The sequence below is a fragment of the Oncorhynchus clarkii genome, chromosome 23 (genome assembly GCF_045791955.1).
Source record: "Oncorhynchus clarkii lewisi isolate Uvic-CL-2024 chromosome 23, UVic_Ocla_1.0, whole genome shotgun sequence".
NCBI lineage: Eukaryota > Metazoa > Chordata > Actinopteri > Salmoniformes > Salmonidae > Oncorhynchus > Oncorhynchus clarkii.
This window is the reverse complement of record NC_092169.1, coordinates 54917175-54937254: the sequence shown is the minus strand read 5'-3', so window position 1 is coordinate 54937254 and position 20080 is coordinate 54917175. Positions and strand designations below refer to the sequence as shown.

General features: G+C 48.1%; 1 protein-coding gene across 2 annotated transcripts in view; it reads right to left on the bottom strand.

Moving 5' to 3' along the window:
• Positions 1–20080, bottom strand: part of LOC139381244 (A disintegrin and metalloproteinase with thrombospondin motifs 3) — a 134954-nt gene that overhangs the window by 81293 nt on the left and 33581 nt on the right. For both annotated transcript variants that reach the window (XM_071124718.1, XM_071124720.1), the window contains exons 3-4: positions 19663–19819; positions 13249–13445 (exon numbers count right to left, since the gene is read on the bottom strand). In XM_071124718.1, the coding sequence (XP_070980819.1) occupies positions 13249–13445; positions 19663–19819 (354 nt within the window). The remainder of the gene's footprint in view (positions 1–13248; positions 13446–19662; positions 19820–20080) is intronic.

Below are 20080 nucleotides of genomic sequence, written 5' to 3'. Positions count from 1 at the left end.
GTTTACCAGAATACTGGAGGTCTGAGCTGATGCACTTGTTTTAGTGACAGTCTCTCTCCTGTTTACCAGAATACTGGAGGTCTGAGCTGATGCACGTTGTTTTAGTGACAGTCTCTCTCCTGTTTACCAGAATGCTGGAGGTCTGAGCTGATGCACGTTGTTTTAGTGACAGTCTCTCTCCTGTTTACCAGAATACTGGAGGTCTGAGCTGATGCACGTTGTTTTAGTGACAGTCTCTCTCCTGTTTACCAGAATACTGGAGGTCTGAGCTGATGCACGTTGTTTTCGAGCGATGCTTTAAACACAGCCGAGGAAGGCCCTGGGATGGCCTGCCTGTCGATGATGTCATTATCCCAGTAAGTCATAAACACAACAGTCACAGCGATAAAGGCGGGCGCTGCACATGCCGCCTCTCAGGTCACTAAGTACGGTGATGTTCCTTACACATTACAGAACCGAAATAAGGAAGCATTTTTGTTTTGCTGGTCTCTCTCTGTAACTATGACGTTAATGTAAATAAACCCATCTGGGGGGACAGTCTACGCCAAGTTCTCCAAAACAAGACGTGATGTTCACCCTCTCCCCAAGGACACATCACCCATCTATCAGCCTTCTATCTGTGAACACATATCGCTGAATTAAGAGGGGAAGAGATGTCTAGCACACTAGATAAATGATAAGCTAAATGTCAATAGGCAGGACAGCACACACGGTTTAAAACACCACAGTACAAACATATAAACGACTGTGTAACTGACGCAAGACTGGAACTTGGCAACGATCCAACATTTACACAGCAAAGGAACGTAGACTTAGGCTACACATCAACCAAATAGCCTTTATTCATTCACTTCCAGAACAGTAAATCAGCTATTTAACGAAACAGTGTTTAAGTAAAGTAAAGGCAGATGACCCCAGATTCCCCTGGACGTTGTGTGATGTAATGTACTCAGATCTCCATGCTGAGTTGAATGCTGTGACCTGTATAAATGTCGGGTTGATGCTGGATGTTAAACTGAGCAGCTGTTGAACAATGAGGACAAACGTCAGAAATAGCCACAGCCTTTTCCAGCCATAGTGGAACATACTCTAAACATCATAAATGTTATTCAATGTGGTTTCAATAAACTTGCGTCAGAATACTGTAGTACCTACTGAATATACATACTACTGATGTAGTTTAAATCTCCTGCATACAGTCTTTAAATATATCCAGTCTTTTTTATTTGATTTATATTTTTAAAAAACTTTACTAGTGAGGGAGTTACCAAACCAAGTGACACCCTATTCCCTATATAGTGTACTACTTTTCACCAGGGTCAATTGGTCAAAAGTACTGCATTATAAAGCTAATAGGTCAAATAGGGTTCCATTTGGAATGCATCCCCAAGCAGCCAATGGCTGCTCTGCCTCTGCTCAGCTGAGCTCACTACACACAGAGCCTAATTCAGAATTGGATTGTTTCTGTCCAGCTGGCTCACAGCCATGAGCACAGCAGCTGTAAGATAGCTGGAGGGACATACAGTACCAGTCAAAAGATTAAGAACACCTAAATTCGAGTATTTTGGTTCCAACCGACGTGTCTTTGTGAGACGCAGAGTAGGTGAATGGATGATCTCCGCATGTGTTGTTCCCACCGTGAAGCATAGAGGAGGAGGAGGTGTGATAGTGTCGCGGTGCTTTGCAGGTGACACTGTCAGTGATTTATTTAGAATTCAAGGCACACTTAACCAGCATGGCTACCACAGCATTCTGCAGCGATACGCCATCCCACCTGGTTTGTACTTAGTGGGACTATCATTTGTTTTTCAACAGGACAATGACCCAACACACTTCCAGGCTGTGTAAGGACCACTTTACCAAGAAGGAGAGTGATGGAGTGCTGCATCAGATGACCTGGCCTCCACAAACACCCAACTTCAAGCCAATTGAAACGGTTTGGGATGTGTTGGGCCGCAGAGTGAAGGAAAATCAGCCAGCAAGTGCTCAGCATATGTGGGAACTCCTTCAAGACTGTTGGAAAGGCATTCCAGGTGAAGCTGGTTGAGAGAATGCCAAGATTATGCAAAGCTGTCATCAAGGTAAAGGGTGGCTACTTTGAAGAATTTCAAATCTGAAATAGATTTTGATTTGTTTAACACTTTTTTGGTTACTACATGATTCCATGTGTTATTTCATAGTTTTGATGTCTTCACTATTATTCTAAAATATAGAAAATAGTAAAAAGAAAGAAAAGCCCTTGAATGAGTAGGTGTCCAAACTTTTGAATGGTACTGTATATCTCTCCCTACCTGCCTGTCTTGTGTACAGCATAGTATCAACATGGACAAAACCCTCGTGGGTTTTCTCTAACAACACAGCCACTGTGCTCAGGCAGGCACCTCACAGGCTCCTAGCATGCCTTGTTCCAGGCAGGCACCTCACAGGCTCTGCAGGCTCCTAGCATGGCTTGGTCCAGACAGGCACCTAACAGGCTCTGCAGGCTACTAGCATGGCTTGGTCCAGGCAGGCACCTCACAGGCTCCTAGCATGGCTTGGTCCAGACAGGCATCTCACAGGCTCTGCAGGCTCCTAGCATGGCTTGGTCCAGGCAGGCACCTCACAGGCTCCTAGCATGGCTTGGTCCAGACAGGCACCTCACAGGCTTTGCAGGCTCCTAGAATGGCTTGTTCCAGGCAGGCACCGCACAGGCTCTGCAGGCTCCTTGCATGGCTTGGTCCTGGTAGGCACCTCGCAGGCTCTGCAGGCTCCTAGCATGGCTTGTTCCTGGTAGGCACCTCGCAGGCCCTGCAGGCTCCTAGCATGGCTTGTTCCTGGTAGGCACCTCGCAGGCTCTGCAGGCTCCTAGCATGGCTTGTTCCTGGTAGGCACCTCGCAGGCTCTGCAGGCTCCTAGCATGGATTGTTCCTGGTAGGCTCCTAGCATGGCTTGGTCCAGGCAGGCACCTCGCAGGCTCTGCAGGCTCCTAGCATGGCTTGGTCCAGACAGGCACCTCACAGGCTCTGCAGGCTCCTAGCATGGCTTGGTCCAGGCAGGCACCTCACAGGCTCTGCAGGGTCCTAGCATGGTTTGTTCCTGGTAGGCACCTCGCAGGCTCTGCAGGCTCCCAGCATGGCTTGGTCCAGGCAGGCACCTCGCAGGCTCTGTAGGCTCCTAGCATGGCTTGTTCCTGGTAGGCTCCTAGCATGGCTTGTTCCTGGTAGGCACCTCGCAGGCCCTGCAGGCTCCTAGCATGGCTTGTTCCTGGTAGGCACCTCGCAGGCTCTGCAGGCTCCTAGCATGGCTTGTTCCTGGTAGGCTCCTAGCATGGCTTGGTCCAGGCAGGCACCTCGCAGGCTCTGCAGGCTCCTAGCATGGCTTGTTCCTGGTAGGCACCTCACAGGCTCTGCAGGCTCCTAGCATGGCTTGGTCCAGGCAGGCACCTCACAGGCTCTTAGCATGGCTTGGTCCAGACAGGCACCTCACAGGCTCTGCAGGCTCCTAGAATAGCTTGTTCCAGGTAGGCACCTCACAGGCTCTGCAGGGTCCTAGCATGGTTTGTTCCTGGTAGGCACCTCGCAGGCTCTGCAGGCTCCTAGCATGGCTTGGTCCAGGCAGGCACCTCACAGGCTCTGCAGGCTCCCAGCATGGCTTGTTCCTGGTAGGCACCTCACAGGCTCTGCAGGCTCCTAGCATGGCTTGGTCCAGGCAGGCACCTCGCAGGCTCTGCATCCTCCTAGCATGGCTTGTTCCTGGTAGGCACCTCGCAGGCTCTGCAGGCTCCTAGCATGGCTTGTTCCTGGTAGGCTCTGCAGGCTCCTAGCATGGCTTGGTCCAGGCAGGATGTGCTTTAATCAGTTCCTTGGCCCGGGAGATTTTCTCCAAGTGGTACTGTACCAGCTCCACATTCTGTACTTGTGGCTGGGAAGGATTGGTGGGATTTGGGTGGGTATAGCTGGTTAAGTCACTGGCTTAACCAGAAGAGCTACAGTGTTTACCTTGTTTGTAGAAACTTAGACCTTTCAGTCTAAAGATGGGAGCAAAAAAACCTTTCTCTCTCCTCACTTGCTCTCGCTCTCTCTGAGTGAATGTTATTAGAATGTAAACATTATTTGAATGTAAACATTATTAGAATGTAAAGTTTCATGTTTAAATGTTTATTTGTAACATGCACAGGATACAGCAGGTATAGAATAGTATAGTCGTGGCCAAAAGTTTTGAGAATGACACAAATATTAATTTTCACAAATTCTGCTGCCTCAGTTTGTATGATGGCAATTTGCCTATACTCCAGAATGTTATGAAGAGTGATCAGATGAATTGCAATTAAATTGCAAAGTCCCTCTTTGCCATGCAAATTAACCGAATCCCCCAAAAAACATTTCCACTGCATTTCAGCCCTGCCACAAAAGGACCAGCTGACATCATGTCAGTGATTCTCTCGTTAACACAGGTGTGAGTTTTGACGAGGACAAGGATGGAGATCACTCTGTCATACTGATTGAGTTTGAATAACAGACAAAGCTTCAAAATGAGGGTGGTGCTTGGAGTCATTGTTTTTCCTCTGTCAACCATGGTTACCTGCAAGGAAACTGTAACGGACGTCATCGGTGGAAGAAGGTGAGGACCAAGGTGCAGCGTGGTAAGTGTTCATGATTTTTAATATAATCAAAACTGAACACTAAACAAAATAACAACTAGGAAGAACGAACAAACGAAACAGTCCTGTCTACAGAAAATAAACACCCACGAAACACAGGTGGAAAAAGAATACCTAAGTATGATTCTCAATCAGAGACAACTAATGACACCTGCCTCTGATTGAGAACCATACCAGGCTAAACTCAAAAACCAACATAGAAAAACAAACATAGACTGCCCACTCCAACTCACGCCCTGACCATACTAAAACAAAGACAAAACAAAGGAACTAAGGTCAGAATGTGACAGAAACACGTGCCGTCATCATTGCTTTGCACAAAAAGGGCTTCACGGGCAAGGATATTGCTGCCAGTAAGATTGCACCTAAATCAACCATTTATCGGATCATCAAGAACTTCAAGGAGAGTGGTTCAATTGTTGTGAAGAAGGCTTCAGGGTGCCCAAGAAAGTCCAGCAAGCGCCAAAGTTGATTCAGCTGCGGGATCGGGGCACCACCAGTACAGAGCTTGCTCAGGAATGGCAGCAGGCAGGTGTGAGTGCATCAAATGTTTGGGGCATCCGGAAAAAAGCTTGTCCGGAGAAGACAAGGTGAGCGCTACCATCAGTCCTGTGTCATGCCAACAGTAAAGCATCCTGAGACCATTCATGTGTGGGGTTGCTTCTCAGCCAAGGGCGTGGGCTCACTCACAATTTTGCCTAAGAACACAGCCATGACTAAAGAATGGTACCAACACATCCTCAACTTCTCCCAACCATCCAGGAACAGTTTGGTGACGAACAATGCCTTTTCCAGCATGATGGAGCACCTTGCCATAAGGCAAAAGTGATAACTAAGTGGCTTGGGGAACAAAACACCGATATTTTGGGTCCATGGCCAGGAAACTCCCCAGACCTTAATCCCATTGAGAACTTGTGGTCAATCCTCAAGAGGCGGGTGGACAAACAAAAACCCACTAATTCTAACAAACTCCAAGCATTAATTATGTAAGAATGGGCTGTCTTCAGTCAGGATGTGGCCCAGAAGTTAATTTACAGCATGCCAGGGCGGATTGCAGAGGTCTTGAAAAAGAAGGGTCAACACTGCAAATATTGACTCTTTGCATCAACTTCATGTAATTGTCAATAAAAGCCTTTGACACTTATGAAATGCTTTGTAATTATACTTCAGTATCCATAGTATCTGACAAAAATATCTAAAGACACTGAAGCAGCAAACTTTGTGGAAATTAACATTTGTGTCATTCTCAAAACTTTTGGCCACGACTGTACAGTGAAATGCTTACTTGTAAGCTCTTTCCCAACAATGTAGTATTCAGTATCAAAGTGTAGGCATAGCTATCTATCATTGGTTTTGGATTCCGTGATTCCGTGACTATAATCGGAATCACAGTGGATTTACCCAGCAGGTTTTGGCTACCCAGCAGCTACCCAGCAGGTTCCGACTACCCAGCAGCTACCCAGCAGGTTTCGGCTACCCAGCAGCTACCCAGCAGCTACCCAGCAGGTTTCAGCTACCCAGCAGGTTTCAGCTACCCAGCAGCTACCCAGCAGGTTTCAGCTACTCAGCAGGTTTCAGCTACCCAGCAGGTTTCGATTACCCAGCAGCTACCCAGCAGCTACCCGGCAGATGTCTACTACCCAGCAGCTACCCAGCAGGTTTCAGCTACCCAGCAGATTCCTACTACCCAGCAGCTACCCAGCAGGTTTCAGCTACCCAGCAGGTTTCAGCTACCCAGCAGCTACCCAGCAGCTACCCAGGGCATTTTTTTAACCCCTTTTTTCTCCCCAATTGGTAGTTACAGCCTTGTCTCATCGCTGCAACTCTCGTACGGACTCGGGAGAGGCGAAGGTCGAGAGCCATGCGTCCTCCAAAACACAACCCAACCAAGCCGCACTGCTTCTTGACACAATGCCCATCCAACCCGGAAGCCAGCCGCACCAATGTTTCGGAGGAAACACCTTATACCTGAAGACCTGGTCAGCGTGCACTGCGCCTGGCCCGCCACAGGAGTCGCTAGTGCGCGATGAGACAAGGATTTCCCTGCCGGCCAAACCCTCCCTAACCCGGACGACGCTGGGCCAATTGTGCGCCGCCCCATGGGCCTCCCGGTCGCGGCCGGCTGCGACAGAGCCTGGACTCAAACCCAGAATCTCTGGTGGCACAGAGATTAGACCACTGCGCTATCCGGGAGGCCTGGAAGTTGTTTTGTCAAAAGTAAAATATGTAGGCTATGGAATCATCAACAGATGGACCACAGAGCAGCAGGCCTCCTCAACCAACAGTAGGCTATGGAATCATCAACAGATGGACCACAGAGCAGCAGGCCTCCTCAACCAACAGTAGGCTATGGAATCATCAACAGATGGTGGACCACAGAGCAGCAGGCCTCCTTCAACAGACAGTAGGCTATGGAATCATCAACAGATGGACCACAGAGCAGCAGGCCTCCTCAACCAACAGTAGGCTGTGGAATCATCAACAGATGGACCACAGAGCAGCAGGCCTCCTCAACCAACAGTAGGCTGTGGAATCATCAACAGATGGACCACAGAGCAGCAGGCCTCCTCCTCAACCAACAGTAGGCTATGGAATCATCAACAGATGGTGGACCACAGAGCAGCAGGCCTCCTCAACCAACAGTAGGCTGTGGAATCATCAACAGATGGACCACAGAGCAGCAGGCCTCCTCAACAGACATTCACTGTTGCCTGAAGTTGTTTAATATGCTGTGTTAGTGTCAGCGTGGCCTGGCAGAGCTGACCAGCAGGGCTGAGCAGCAGCAGATCCTCTAGTCGGGTGGATGTGGATGTTCTGATTGGCTGCCATGCAAAGCAGAAGTCCAGCACCAGCCAACCCCATCCCGCCACAGCCCTCCCCTCTCCACTCCCAGTCCACTCACAGTGGCTGCCTTACAAATGGAAACCTATTCCCTATATAGTGCACAACGTTTAACAAGCAGTCCTAGGGAATAGGGTGCCATTTAAGAACAGTGACAGGGGTCTAGTGCAGCTAATCAGACCACCCTGCTGGACCCAAATGGTAACTGTTACAGAGTGAAACCAGCACCCTGTGAAAATCTGACTTGGTGGATTAGGGTTGTGGAATCAGATTAAGGTGGTAGGAGCTGACTGAGACTGTAATGAACAAACTGAGAGGTTTTTCTCTTTCATTAGTAATCCATCAACATTCAGAGAGAGAGAGAGAGAGAGAGAGAGGCGCGAGGGATACGTAATGTTTCAACGTCCACTATGTGAGAGGAGGAGACTAGTACAGTAACAACTAGGCCCTGAGGGGGAATCTATACACACTAGGGGGGGGGGGGGGGGGGGGGAAATCAGTCTGGCCAGCGAGTCAGCAACAAAGCTGTTACTACTCTATCATGCCTATACACACTGGGGGGGGGGGGGGGGGGATCGGTCTGGCCAGTGAGCCAGCAACAAAGCTGTTACTACTCTATCATGTCTATACACACTGGGGGAGGGGGGGGGGGGGGGGGGGGATCAGTCTGGCCAGCGAGCCAGCAACAAAGCTGTTACTACTCTATCATGTCTATACCCACTGGGGGGGGGGGGGAATCAGTCTGGCCAGCGAGCCAGCAACAAAGCTGTTACTACTCTATCATGGCAAGTCAGTCCCACGAGAGAGCACAGTTTTCCAACTTCCACAAATAGTCATCTTGTACTGCAGGCAAAGGTCAACTGGTTTGGTCAATTACATTCCAATAGCTTTTTGGAATTTCAGTTTACATAAGTGAATTTAAATGGAATTGACCCCCCAACCCTGGTCTGAATGGTGAATAGTACAGTAAGCTGTTCACAGGAAAGTTAAAGCACTCACACACAGCTAAACAGTGCATAGGGGACAAACAGTTAGGAAAGATTTAAAGGTCCCGAACACTCATTCTGATTCCCATGGAAAAGTGCCTTTTGAGTGACAAAAACACCCACAATATTTTTCACCAATAAAACATTTCAAAATTTGAAGTTAGGAAGTCTGAAAGGACAGATTGAGTCGTCACGGAGATAGTAGGCTGAGTGGGCGGGGACCTAGCAGGCTGAGTGGGCGGGGACCTAGCAGGCTGAGTGGGCGGGGACCTAGCAGGCTGAGTGGGCGGGGACCTAGCAGGCTGAGTGGGCGGGGACCTAGCAGGCTGAGTGGGCGAGGACCTAGCAGGCTGAGTGGGCGGGGACCTAGAAGTCTGAAAGGACAGATTGAGTCGTCACGGAGATAGTAGGCTGAGTGGGCGGGGACCTAGCAGGCTGAGTGGGCGGGGACCTAGAAGTCTGAAAGGACAGATTGAGTAGGCACGGAGATAGTTGACTGAGTGGGCGGGGACCTAGCAGGCTGAGTGGGCGGGGACCTAGAAGTCTGAAAGGACAGATTGAGTAGGCACGGAGATAGTTGACTGAGTGGGCGGGGACCTAGCAGGCTGCGTGGGCGCAGACCTAGCAGGCTAATGTGGGCGGGGACCTAGCAGGCTGAGTGGGCGGGGACCTAGCAGGCTGAGTGGGCGGGGACCTAGAAGTCTGAAAGGACAGATTGAGTAGGCACGGAGATGATCCCTTATTGCTGTTACTTCAAATCAGTGTAGATGAAGGGGAGGAGACGGGTTAAATAATTGTCTTGAAGCCTTGAGACATTTGAGACATTGAATGTGTATGTGTGCCATTCAGAGGGTGAATGGGCCAGACAAAAGATTGAAGTGTCTTTGAATGGGGTATGGTAGTAGGTGCCAGGCGCACCGGTTTAAACTGCAACACTAGTGGGGGTTTTCCAACTCAGTATTAGGAAGGTGTTCCTAATGTTTGGAATACTTAGGGTATATTAACTCTCAGACAATGTTCATAATTCATGACTATCAATGACTATCAAGAAGTTTGTATGAATCTCCTGTTTGAAATGTCTCTCGGCGTAATGACATGACAACTGTGTTGTTATTTTTTTTGGACAACCCTTCCCCTTGCTTTTGTTCCACGCTGGCTAAAGACCTAGCTAGCCAGCAACTTCTCTAGCAAACACCAGACACAGATGAAAGCAGAAACCTATAAGTACCTTTGCCTTAGAATAGATGAATAGGGGAAACCTCTAATTATATTGGTTGACACACTGCAGTCAACCTTAGGCATCAGTTGACTAGCTAACTAGCTATGTAAACCATAGTCCTCTGCAAACACGCCTTCTGCCATGTTGGTTACTAGGACGAAACCTTACTTAAAAAAAGGTACTTTTGAGATATTAATGTCACGTTCTGACCTCTATTTCCTTTGTTTTGCATTTATTTAGTATGGTCAGGGCGTGAGTTGGGTGGGCAGTCTATGTTTGTTTTTCTATGTTTTGGGGCAGTTCTATGTTTTCGGCCTAGTATGGTTCTCAATCAGAGGCAGGTGTCATTAGTTGTCTCTGATTGAGAATCATACTTAGGTAGCCTGGGTTTCACTGTTTGTTTGTGGGTGATTGTTCCTGTCTTTGTGTTTGCACCAGATAGGGCTGTTTTGAGTTCTCACGTTTCTTGTTTTCGTTAGTTTGTTCATGTATAGTGTCTTTATTAAAATACAATGAACAACCACCACGCTGCGTTTTGGTCCGCCTCTACTTCACAACAAGAGAACCGTTACAGAATCACCCACCCCAACAGGACCAAGCGGTGTGGTAATGGGCAACGGAGAAAGCAGCAGCAGGAGCAGCGCGAGGAGGTATGGACATGGGAGGACGTTATGGACAGCAATGGCATGGGTTATACTACTTGGGAGGAGATCGACAGGTGGGCGGCCGACCCAGGGAGAGTGCCGGAGCCCGCCTGGGATTCGATGGAGCAGTGCGCGGAAGGCTATCAGAGAATGGAGTTGGCGAAGCAGGCACGGCGGCGCGGAAGGAAGCCCGAGAGGCAGCCCCAAAAATTTCTTGGGGGGGGGGCTAACAGGGAGTATGGCTACGCCAGGTAGGAGACCTGGGCAGACTCCCTGTGCTTACCGGGGGGCTAGAGAGACCGGACAGGCACCGTGTTATGCAGTGGTGCGCATGGTGTCTCCAGTGCGGGTGCATAGCCCGGTGCGGTATATTCCAGCTCCGCGTGTCGGCCGGGCTAGATTGAGCGTCGAGCCTAATGCCATGAAGCCGGCTCTACGCAGCTGGTCCCCAGTGCGTCTCCTTGGGCCGGCTTACATGGCACCAGCCTTGCGCTCGGTGTCTCCGGTTCGCCTGCATAGCCCAGTGCGGGCTATTCCACCACGCCGCACTGGCAGGGCGACCGTGAGCATTCAACCAGGTAAGGTTGGGCAGGCTCGGTGCTCAAGAGCTCCAGTGCGCCTGCACGGTCCGGTCTTTCCAGTACCACCTCCACACCCCAGCCCTCCGGTAGCAGCTCCCCGCACAAGGCTTCCTGTGCGTGTCCTCGGCCCAGTACCACCAGTGCCAGCACCACGCATCAGGCCTACAGTGCGCCTCGCCTGTCCAGCACTACCAGAGCCTTCCTCCTCTCCAGCGCTGCCGGAGTCTCCCGCCTGTTCGGCGCTAGGAGAGCTACTCAGCCCAGCGCCGCCAGCGCCGCCCGTCTGCCCAGCGCCATCTGAGCCGCCCGTCTGCCCAGCGCCAGCGCCGCCCGTCTGCCCAACGCCGCCAGCGCCGCCCGTCTGCCCAGCGCCGCCAGTGCCGCCCGTCTGCCCAGCGCCGCCAGTGCCGCCCGTCTGCCCAGCGCCGCCAGTGCCGCCCGTCTACCCAGCGCCGCCAGTGCCGCCCGTCTGCCCAGTGCCGCCCGTCTGCCCAGCGCCGCCAGTGCCGCCCGTCTGCCCAGCGCCGCCAGTGCCGCCCGTCTGGCCAGTGCCGCCCGTCTGCCAGGAGCCGCCAGTGCCGCCCGTCAGCCAGGAGCCGCCAGTGCCGCCCGTCAGCCAGGGGCCGCCAGTGCCGCCCGTCAGCCAGGGGCCGCCAGTGCCGCCCGTCAGCCAGGGGCCGCCAGTGCCGCCAGTCAGCCAGGGGCCGCCAGTGCCGCCAGTCAGCCAGGGGCCGCCAGTGCCGCCAGTCAGCCAGGGGCCGCCAGTGCCGCCCGTCAGCCAGGGGCCGCCAGTGCCGCCAGTCAGCCAGGGGCCGCCAGTCAATCAGGGGCCGCCAGTCAGCCAGGGGCCGCCAGTGCCGCCAGTCAGGCAGGGGCCGCTAGAGCCCCTCCGCCCGGAGCAGCTGCCCCTCTGTCCCGAGCTGCTGCCCCTCTGTCCCGAGCTGCTGCCGCCCCTCTGTCCCGAGCTGCTGCCGCCCCTCGGTCCCGAGCAGCTGCCGCCCCTCTGTCCCGAGCTGCTGCCGCCCCTCTGTCCCGAGCAGCTGCCGCCCCTCTGTCCCGAGCAGCTGCTTCACCTCTGTCCCGAGCTGCCCCTCTGTCCCAAGCAGCCCCTCTGTCCAGTGGGGTCATTGAGAGGGGTGGGCATGGTGAGTAAGCCACGGAGGCGGACAATAAGGCGGACTAAGACAATGGCGAAGTGGGGTCCGCGTCCCGCGCCAGAGCCGCCACCGCGGACAGACGCCCACCCAGACCCTCCCCTATAGGTTTAGGTTTTGCGGCCGGAGTCCGCACCTTTGGGGGGGGGTACTGTCACGTTCTGACCTCTATTTCCTTTGTTTTGCATTTATTTAGTATGGTCAGGGCGTGAGTTGGGTGGGCAGTCTATGTTTGTTTTTCTATGTTTTGGGGCAGTTCTATGTTTTCGGCCTAGTATGGTTCTCAATCAGAGGCAGGTGTCATTAGTTGTCTCTGATTGAGAATCATACTTAGGTAGCCTGGGTTTCACTGTTTGTTTGTGGGTGATTGTTCCTGTCTTTGTGTTTGCACCAGATAGGGCTGTTTTGAGTTCTCACGTTTCTTGTTTTCGTTAGTTTGTTCATGTATAGTGTCTTTATTAAAATACAATGAACAACCACCACGCTGCGTTTTGGTCCGCCTCTACTTCACAACAAGAGAACCGTTACAATTAATATAAGTATTTTAAATGTTGATGGAATTAGTGTGAAAAATAATTGTATTTCAAAATCTAAACATATTCCATATTTGAGAGAACAATATAAGGAGTATAACGACGCTAAGATGGTGTCTGTATCATGTACGGTTCACAGACCTATGGCTACGTTTACACAGGCAGCCCCAAATCTGATCTTTTCTTCACTATTTGGTCTTTTGACCAATCAGTTTAGCTCTGAAAAAAAGATCTGATGTGATGAAAAGATCTGATGTGATGAAAAGATCTGATGTGATGAAAAGATCTGATGTGATGAAAAGATCTGATGTGATGAAAAGATCTGATGTGATGAAAAGATCTGATATGATTGATCAAAATACCAATTAATGAAGAAAGAAATATCAGAATTGGGCTGCCTGTGTAAACGCAGCCATAGGGTTTAAAAAGGGCCTAAACTGGCCACTTTCATCATGATTTTCCCCAAAACTGTTGGTGATACAAATAGAGAAATCAGGTCAAACATCCTTCCTCCCAATGAAGTTACTACGTGAGCATTGCCAGAACAATCTGACATACAGAAACTATTTTCGGCCTACACTGGCGTGGAATCGCCAATAGCATTCACAAAGTATTTATGTGTGTGGTATAAAGAGTAAAACATGGACTTACTATGTTGATGAGTGTGAGGACATAGTTCTGTACGTGCTCCTTGCCATGGAAGCGCACCACAGAGTCGTCCACAGCCAGCAGCACCTCGATGTTGTAGTCGTCCTTCTTGGCGTGCCGCCGTTTGCGCTCAGACTCTGTCAGCTTGAGCTCCAAGAGGTCCAGAGCACCGGGGAGGTCAGCAATCCCAAAGTCTGTCACTGTGTGGAGGAGAAGAGACATGAGGAATTACAACAAGGAACATTTAGCATATTTAGCATATTCATGTAAACATGAACAGCATGTTCAAGTAACATAGCAACATTTAGCCTACAGCAAGCATGTTTACATGAGGAATTACAACAAGTAACATAGCAACATTTAGCCTACAGCAGCATGTTTACATGAGGATGAGGAGGTAGTATGGCCTCCTCTCCGATGGCTCCCAATTCCCTATTTAGTGCACTCCTCGTAGGTGCTTCACAACATTAAAAATGGAAAACGGTGCCATCGGGGACATAACCTACGAGTTTGCTGCTCAAGCGTTGGTCAAAAGTAGTGCACTTAAATAGGAAATGGGGAGAAATATGGGACACAACCAAGCTTTGGAATTGTCTCGTGTCGTCTCAATGATGCAGACAGTCCAGACATGAACAGGAGAGACTGTACAAGGCTGATCTGAGACCTGTACAATGATGCAGACAGTCCAGACATGAACAGGAAAGACTGTACAAGGCTGAACTGAGACCTGTACAATGATGCAGACAGTCCAGACATGAACAGGAGATACTGTACAAGGCTGATCTGAGACCTGTACAATACAACGACCCCTTGATCCCATCACCTGAACACTATCTCCAATCATTCATAAACAACAGCATGACACGCCAACATCCTCTTCCTGCTCAACCCCCTCAACATCCTCTTCCTGCTCAACCCCCTCAACATCCTCTTCCTGCTCAACCCCCTCAACATCCTCTTCCTGCTCAACCCCCTCAACATCCTCATCCTGCTCAACATCCTCTTCCTGCTCAATCCCCTCAACATCCTCTTCCTGCTCAACCCCCTCAACATCTTCTTCCTGCTCAACCCCCTCAACATCCTCTTCCTGCTCAACCCCCTCAACATCCTCTTCTTGCTCAACCCTCTATGTACACTATACAGTGCCTTGCGAAAGTATTCGGCCCCCTTGAACTTTGCCACCTTTAGCCACCTTTCAAGGTTCAAACATAAAGATATAAAACTGTATTTTTTTGTGAAGAATCAACAACAAGTGGGACACAATCATGAAGTGGAACGACATTTATTGGATATTTCAAACTTTTTTAACAAATCAAAAACTGAAAAATTGGGCGTGCAAAATTATTCAGCCCCTTTACTTTCAGTGCAGCAAACTCTCTCCAGAAGTTCAGTGAGGATCTCTGAATGATCCAATGTTGACCTAAATGACTAATGATGATAAATACAATCCACCTGTGTGTAATCAAGTCTCCGTATAAATGCACCTGCACTGTGATAGTCTCAGAGGTCCGTTAAAAGCGCAGAGAGCATCATGAAGAACAAGGAACACACCAGGCAGGTCCGAGATACTGTTGTGAAGAAGTTTAAAGCCGGATTTGGATACAAAACGATTTCCCAAGCTTTAAACATCCCAAGGAGCACTGTGCAAGCGATAATATTGAAATGGAAGGAGTATCAGACCACTGCAAATCTACCAAGACCTGGCCGTCCCTCTAAACTTTCAGCTCATACAAGGAGAAGACTGATCAGAGATGCAGCCAAGAGGCCCATGATCACTCTGGATGAACTGCAGAGATCTACAGCTGAGGTGGGAGACTCTGTCCATAGGACAACAATCAGTCGTATATTGCACAAATCTGGCCTTTATGGAAGAGTGGCAAGAAGAAAGCCATTTCTTAAAGATATCCATAAAAAGTGTTGTTTAAAGTTTGCCACAAGCCACCTGGGAGACACACCAAACATGTGGAAGAAGGTGCTCTGGTCAGATGAAACCAAAATTGAACTTTTTGGCAACAATGCAAAACGTTATGTTTGGCGTAAAAGCAACACAGCTGAACACACCATCCCCACTGTCAAACATGGTGGTGGCAGCATCATGGTTTGGGCCTGCTTTTCTTCAGCAGGGACAGGGAAGATGGTTAAAATGGATGGGAAGATGGATGGAGCCAAATACAGGACCATTCTGGAAGAAAACCTGATGGAGTCTGCAAAAGACCTGAGACTGGGACGGAGATTTGTCTTCCAACAAGACAATGATCCAAAACATAAAGCAAAATCTACAATGGAATGGTTCAAAAATAAACATATCCAGGTGTTAGAATGGCCAAGTCAAAGTCCAGACCTGAATCCAATCGAGAATCTGTGGAAAGAACTGAAAACTGCTGTTCACAAATGCTCTCCATCCAACCTCACTGAGCTCGAGCTGTTTTGCAAGGAGGAATGGGAAAAAATGTCAGTCTCTCGATGTGCAAAACTGATAGAGACATACCCCAAGCGACTTACAGCTGTAATCGCATCAAAAGGTGGCGCTACAAAGTATTAACTTAAGGGGGCTGAATAATTTTGCACGCCCAATTTTTCAGTTTTTGATTTGTTAAAAAAGTTTGAAATATCCAATAAATGTCGTTCCACTTCATGATTGTGTCCCACTTGTTGTTGATTCTTCACAAAAAAATACAGTTTTATATCTTTATGTTTGAAGCCTGAAAGGTGGCAAAAGGTCGCAAAGTTTAAGGGGGCCGAATACTTTCGCAAGGCACTGTATATGATGACAGAAACCTCTGTATGGTCCATATCTGGAATATAATGTTGATGTCCCGTACGTCAGAGACATCATCTTCTGTAATATACAACTTAAAGAAACAGATGACTGTGCATTCTCAGTAGGATATGATTTGGCATTTTAGTTATTTTATTTGTAAGCTGCATGTGTCCCTGGAAAATGACTCGGCGAAATGCAACAGTTACCTGTAAAGTCAACAATGGAAAGAACGGAAACCATCCGAAAATAACAGTTAAGTACAATAGCAAAACATAATAATGTTTTTAATTTCCTTATTGAACATTATTGTTGTCAACAGCAACAGGAATGTGTCTGGATAAAATGTGTTATTACCATGTAGAAACAGCCTGGTGTTATAAAACATAGAGTGTGGCTATGGGCAGCTGGGAATTATCACATTCCACCATGACGGCAAGGAAGCTCTGCCACCTCACTACGCTGTCTGAGACCCACACACTAGACCAGACGGGCATCCAGCCTGGGCTCAATACTATTCCAAATCGAGGACTTTCAGCTCTTGCTCTAGCCTGCTTCCTTATGCAGACAGTTCCAGGAAGGTGAATCGTATAAATGTTCCTAGGTGAGAAACAGCACAGCATAGAGAAGAGAAAATACTACTGTGTCGTTAGAACGAATACTTGGAATCTGTCGGACAAATAATAGGCTGCCACAGAGGAAGGTTAGTCTCAGTGGCTAGAAATACAAGGGCTCTCTATGTGTCTAAGGTCCAATCATCCTCTACTCTATAGAAATACAAGGGCTCTCTATGTGTCTAAGGTCCAATCATCCTCTACTCTATAGAAATACAAGGGCTCTCTATGTGTCTTAGGTCCAATCATCCACTACTCTACTCTATAGAAATACAAGGGCTCTCTATGTGTCTAAGGTTCAATCATCCTCTACTCTATAGAAATACAAGGGCTCTCTATGTGTCTAAGGTCCAATCATCCACTACTCTACTCTATAGAAATACAAGGGCTCTCTATGTGTCTAAGGTTCAATCATCCTCTACTCTATAGAAATACAAGGGCTCTCTATGTGTCTAAGGTCCAATCATCCACTACTCTACTCTATAGAAATACAAGGGCTCTCTATGTGTCTAAGGTTCAATCATCCTCTACTCTATAGAAATACAAGGGCTCTCTATGTGTCTAAGGTCCAATCATCCACTACTCTACTCTATAGAAATACAAGGGCTCTCTATGTGTCTAAGGTCCAATCATCCACTACTCTACTCTATAGAAATACAAGGGCTCTCTATGTGTCTAAGGTCCAATCATCCTCTACTCTATAGAAATACAAGGGCTCTCTATGTGTCTAAGGTCCAATCATCCTCTACTCTATAGAAATACAAGGGCTCTCTATGTGTCTAAGGTCCAAGCAACCACATGTGAGGTTGGAGATAGCAGGTGTCCATTGGACATGATTGAGATAATATCAGGACAAACTGAGAGAAGTTTTGCATTGCTGTCAGTGACAATGTGACAAACTGAGAGAAATGGCTAAACTTGACAAATAGGAAGTATGATTGTAAATGGCCCAGCCAGCTGCCTATACATTCCAGTACTTTTAGAACCACATCATGGTTGTAAATGGCCCAGCCAGCTGCCTATACATTCCAGTACTTTCAGAACCACATCATGCTGCTGTAAGACCGTCAGTGGTAACCCGTCACTCTGAATACGTTGGCGAGAAGTTTCTCTGAGACAGGGCGGTTTGATATGAACCGCGGAGGAAACGTTCTCCGCACGCTGTCACGGTCACCGGGGTGACTCTGTTGTTATTGTTACTGGACCCGCGGGGAGCGCATGGGATATAATCCATACGTCACACCGTACTGATGGTCTGAATGGTATTCATACAACCATAGTTACATTTGTAACTTCCGTTCTAGTATCAGATAGGAGTTCTTTGGCTTGTAACCATAGCAGATCCCTTTTGGTGCTCTGTAGAACCCTTTTTTAAAGGTTCTATAAAGAACCATGCTCATGAGGTTCTAAATGGAACCTGTATGGTGATATGAAGAACCCTTTCCTAAGGTTCTATATTCACGGGTTGCACGTTGCGTCACAGTATTGTTTTGAACGTTGGTTTTAGGACTGACGGCCGACTGAGCATTCTACTCAATGCATCCTCATCGGGCGCTGATGACGGGTTGATCTGAAAGTGCATAACTGAGGCTTGAAAACAAAAATGACATTTATAAAGGCAAATAAATAGTAGGAAAACCTTTTGTCATCATTTTGATGTCGCCAGATTGACTTTAGCTGCAGTATAACGTTAGCTAGCTAGCTAAGCTTGAGGGGAGACCTTCAGATTGACTTTAGCTGCAGTATAACGTTAGCTAGCTAGCTAAGCTTGAGGGGAGACCTTCAGATTGACTTTAGCTGCAGTATAACGTTAGCTAGCTAGCTAAGCTTGAGGGGAGACCTTCAGATTGACTTTAGCTGCAGTATAACGTTAGCTAGCTAGCTAAGCTTGAGGGGAGACCTTCAGATTGACTTTAGCTGCAGTATAACGTTAGCTAGCTAGCTAAGCTTGAGGGGAGACCTCCAGATTTTAACTGGCTAATATTAGGGTCCATTATAGAACCTTTATGGAGAATGGTTCTATAAAGAACCTTCTTTAATCTTAAAGGTTCTTTGTAGATCCTATTGAAAACCATACAGGGTTTTATTCTGGTCAGACATGTTATATTGTTAAAATTCCCTAGGTGTTATTATTGACAAGTTGAAACAAGTGAGCTTCCTCTGGAACAGCTGGGGTCCCTGAGGAGAGAATTGAGACCCACTGACTGATTTAGTCAGCTGTTCTCAACTAACACAAGGCCATAACATGAGTCTTTCACAGGACACCATCACTGGCCATTGTCATATCTAATATGTAATGGCATAACACAACACAACACATCAGATAAACTGACATGACACTAACTCACAATTGCACAAAAAGAGCTGTGCGTAAACCACGCCCCCAAAAATTCTAATGAGCTGCTTCCCCTACATTTTAATTATCACTAAAAGAAGAAAGAACCATTTTCTGAACTGTAAAGAACCCTAGTTCTGAACCGTAAAGAACCCTAGTTCTGAACTGTAAAGAACCCTAGTTCTGAACTGTAAAGAACCCTAGTTCTGAACTGTAAAGAACCCTAGTTCTGAACTGTAAAGAACCCTAGTTCTGAACTGTAAAGAACCCTAGTTCTGAACTGTAAAGAACCATTGAAGAGCTCAAAGGGCTATTTGAGGCATTATGGTTCCACATAGAACCATCACTTTTCCCGAAGAACCCTTGAGGAACCCTCATTGTTTTAGTGTGTATGACTGTACATCACCTTTACAGTCCCAGACACTGGAGAGAGAATCTACGGCACCTATAACAGTCGGACAGCCTACCGCCAGATGCTCAAGCTATTGTTCACGGACAGGAGGGAATTCATAGAGCAGTCAGGTCCATTTTAACTGTAGAGCAGAGAGACAGACTTTTCCCCCAGTGCTTTCATAGGGGCCGAGCATTCCTCACAGCTGGTGCAGTGAACAGTCTGTCTGCTGTGTGTGTGTGTGTGAATGAGTGTGTGTGTGCTTGTGTGCACTCACCCCTCCTCTCTCCACTACATTGGTGGTGTTCCCTTTCCTTACCTTCATTGTGGAGGTCCTTCCTTGTTTGGACTGGTTCACTTTTGATGGCAGATCTCCTGTAGACCACATGGACACGACCTTTCACCTCCACATCCTGCTGACCCTTCTCTAGAGGCTCGATGAAAAACTCCCCGTTATCAGTCCGGATCAGGCCTGCCTGGAAAAAAACACAGCTCTTCACATAATGTGGTTCAAAGTACTTAAGTAAAAAAAATACTTTAAAGTACTACTTAAGTAGTTTTGGGGGTATCTGCACTTCACTTTACAATTTATATTGTTGACAACTTTTACTTTTACTACATTCCTTAATAAGAAAATAATGTACTTTTTACTCCATACATTTTCCTTGACACCCAAAAGTACTGGTTACATTTAGAATGCTTAGCAGGACAGGAAACTGGTCCAAGTCATGCCCTTA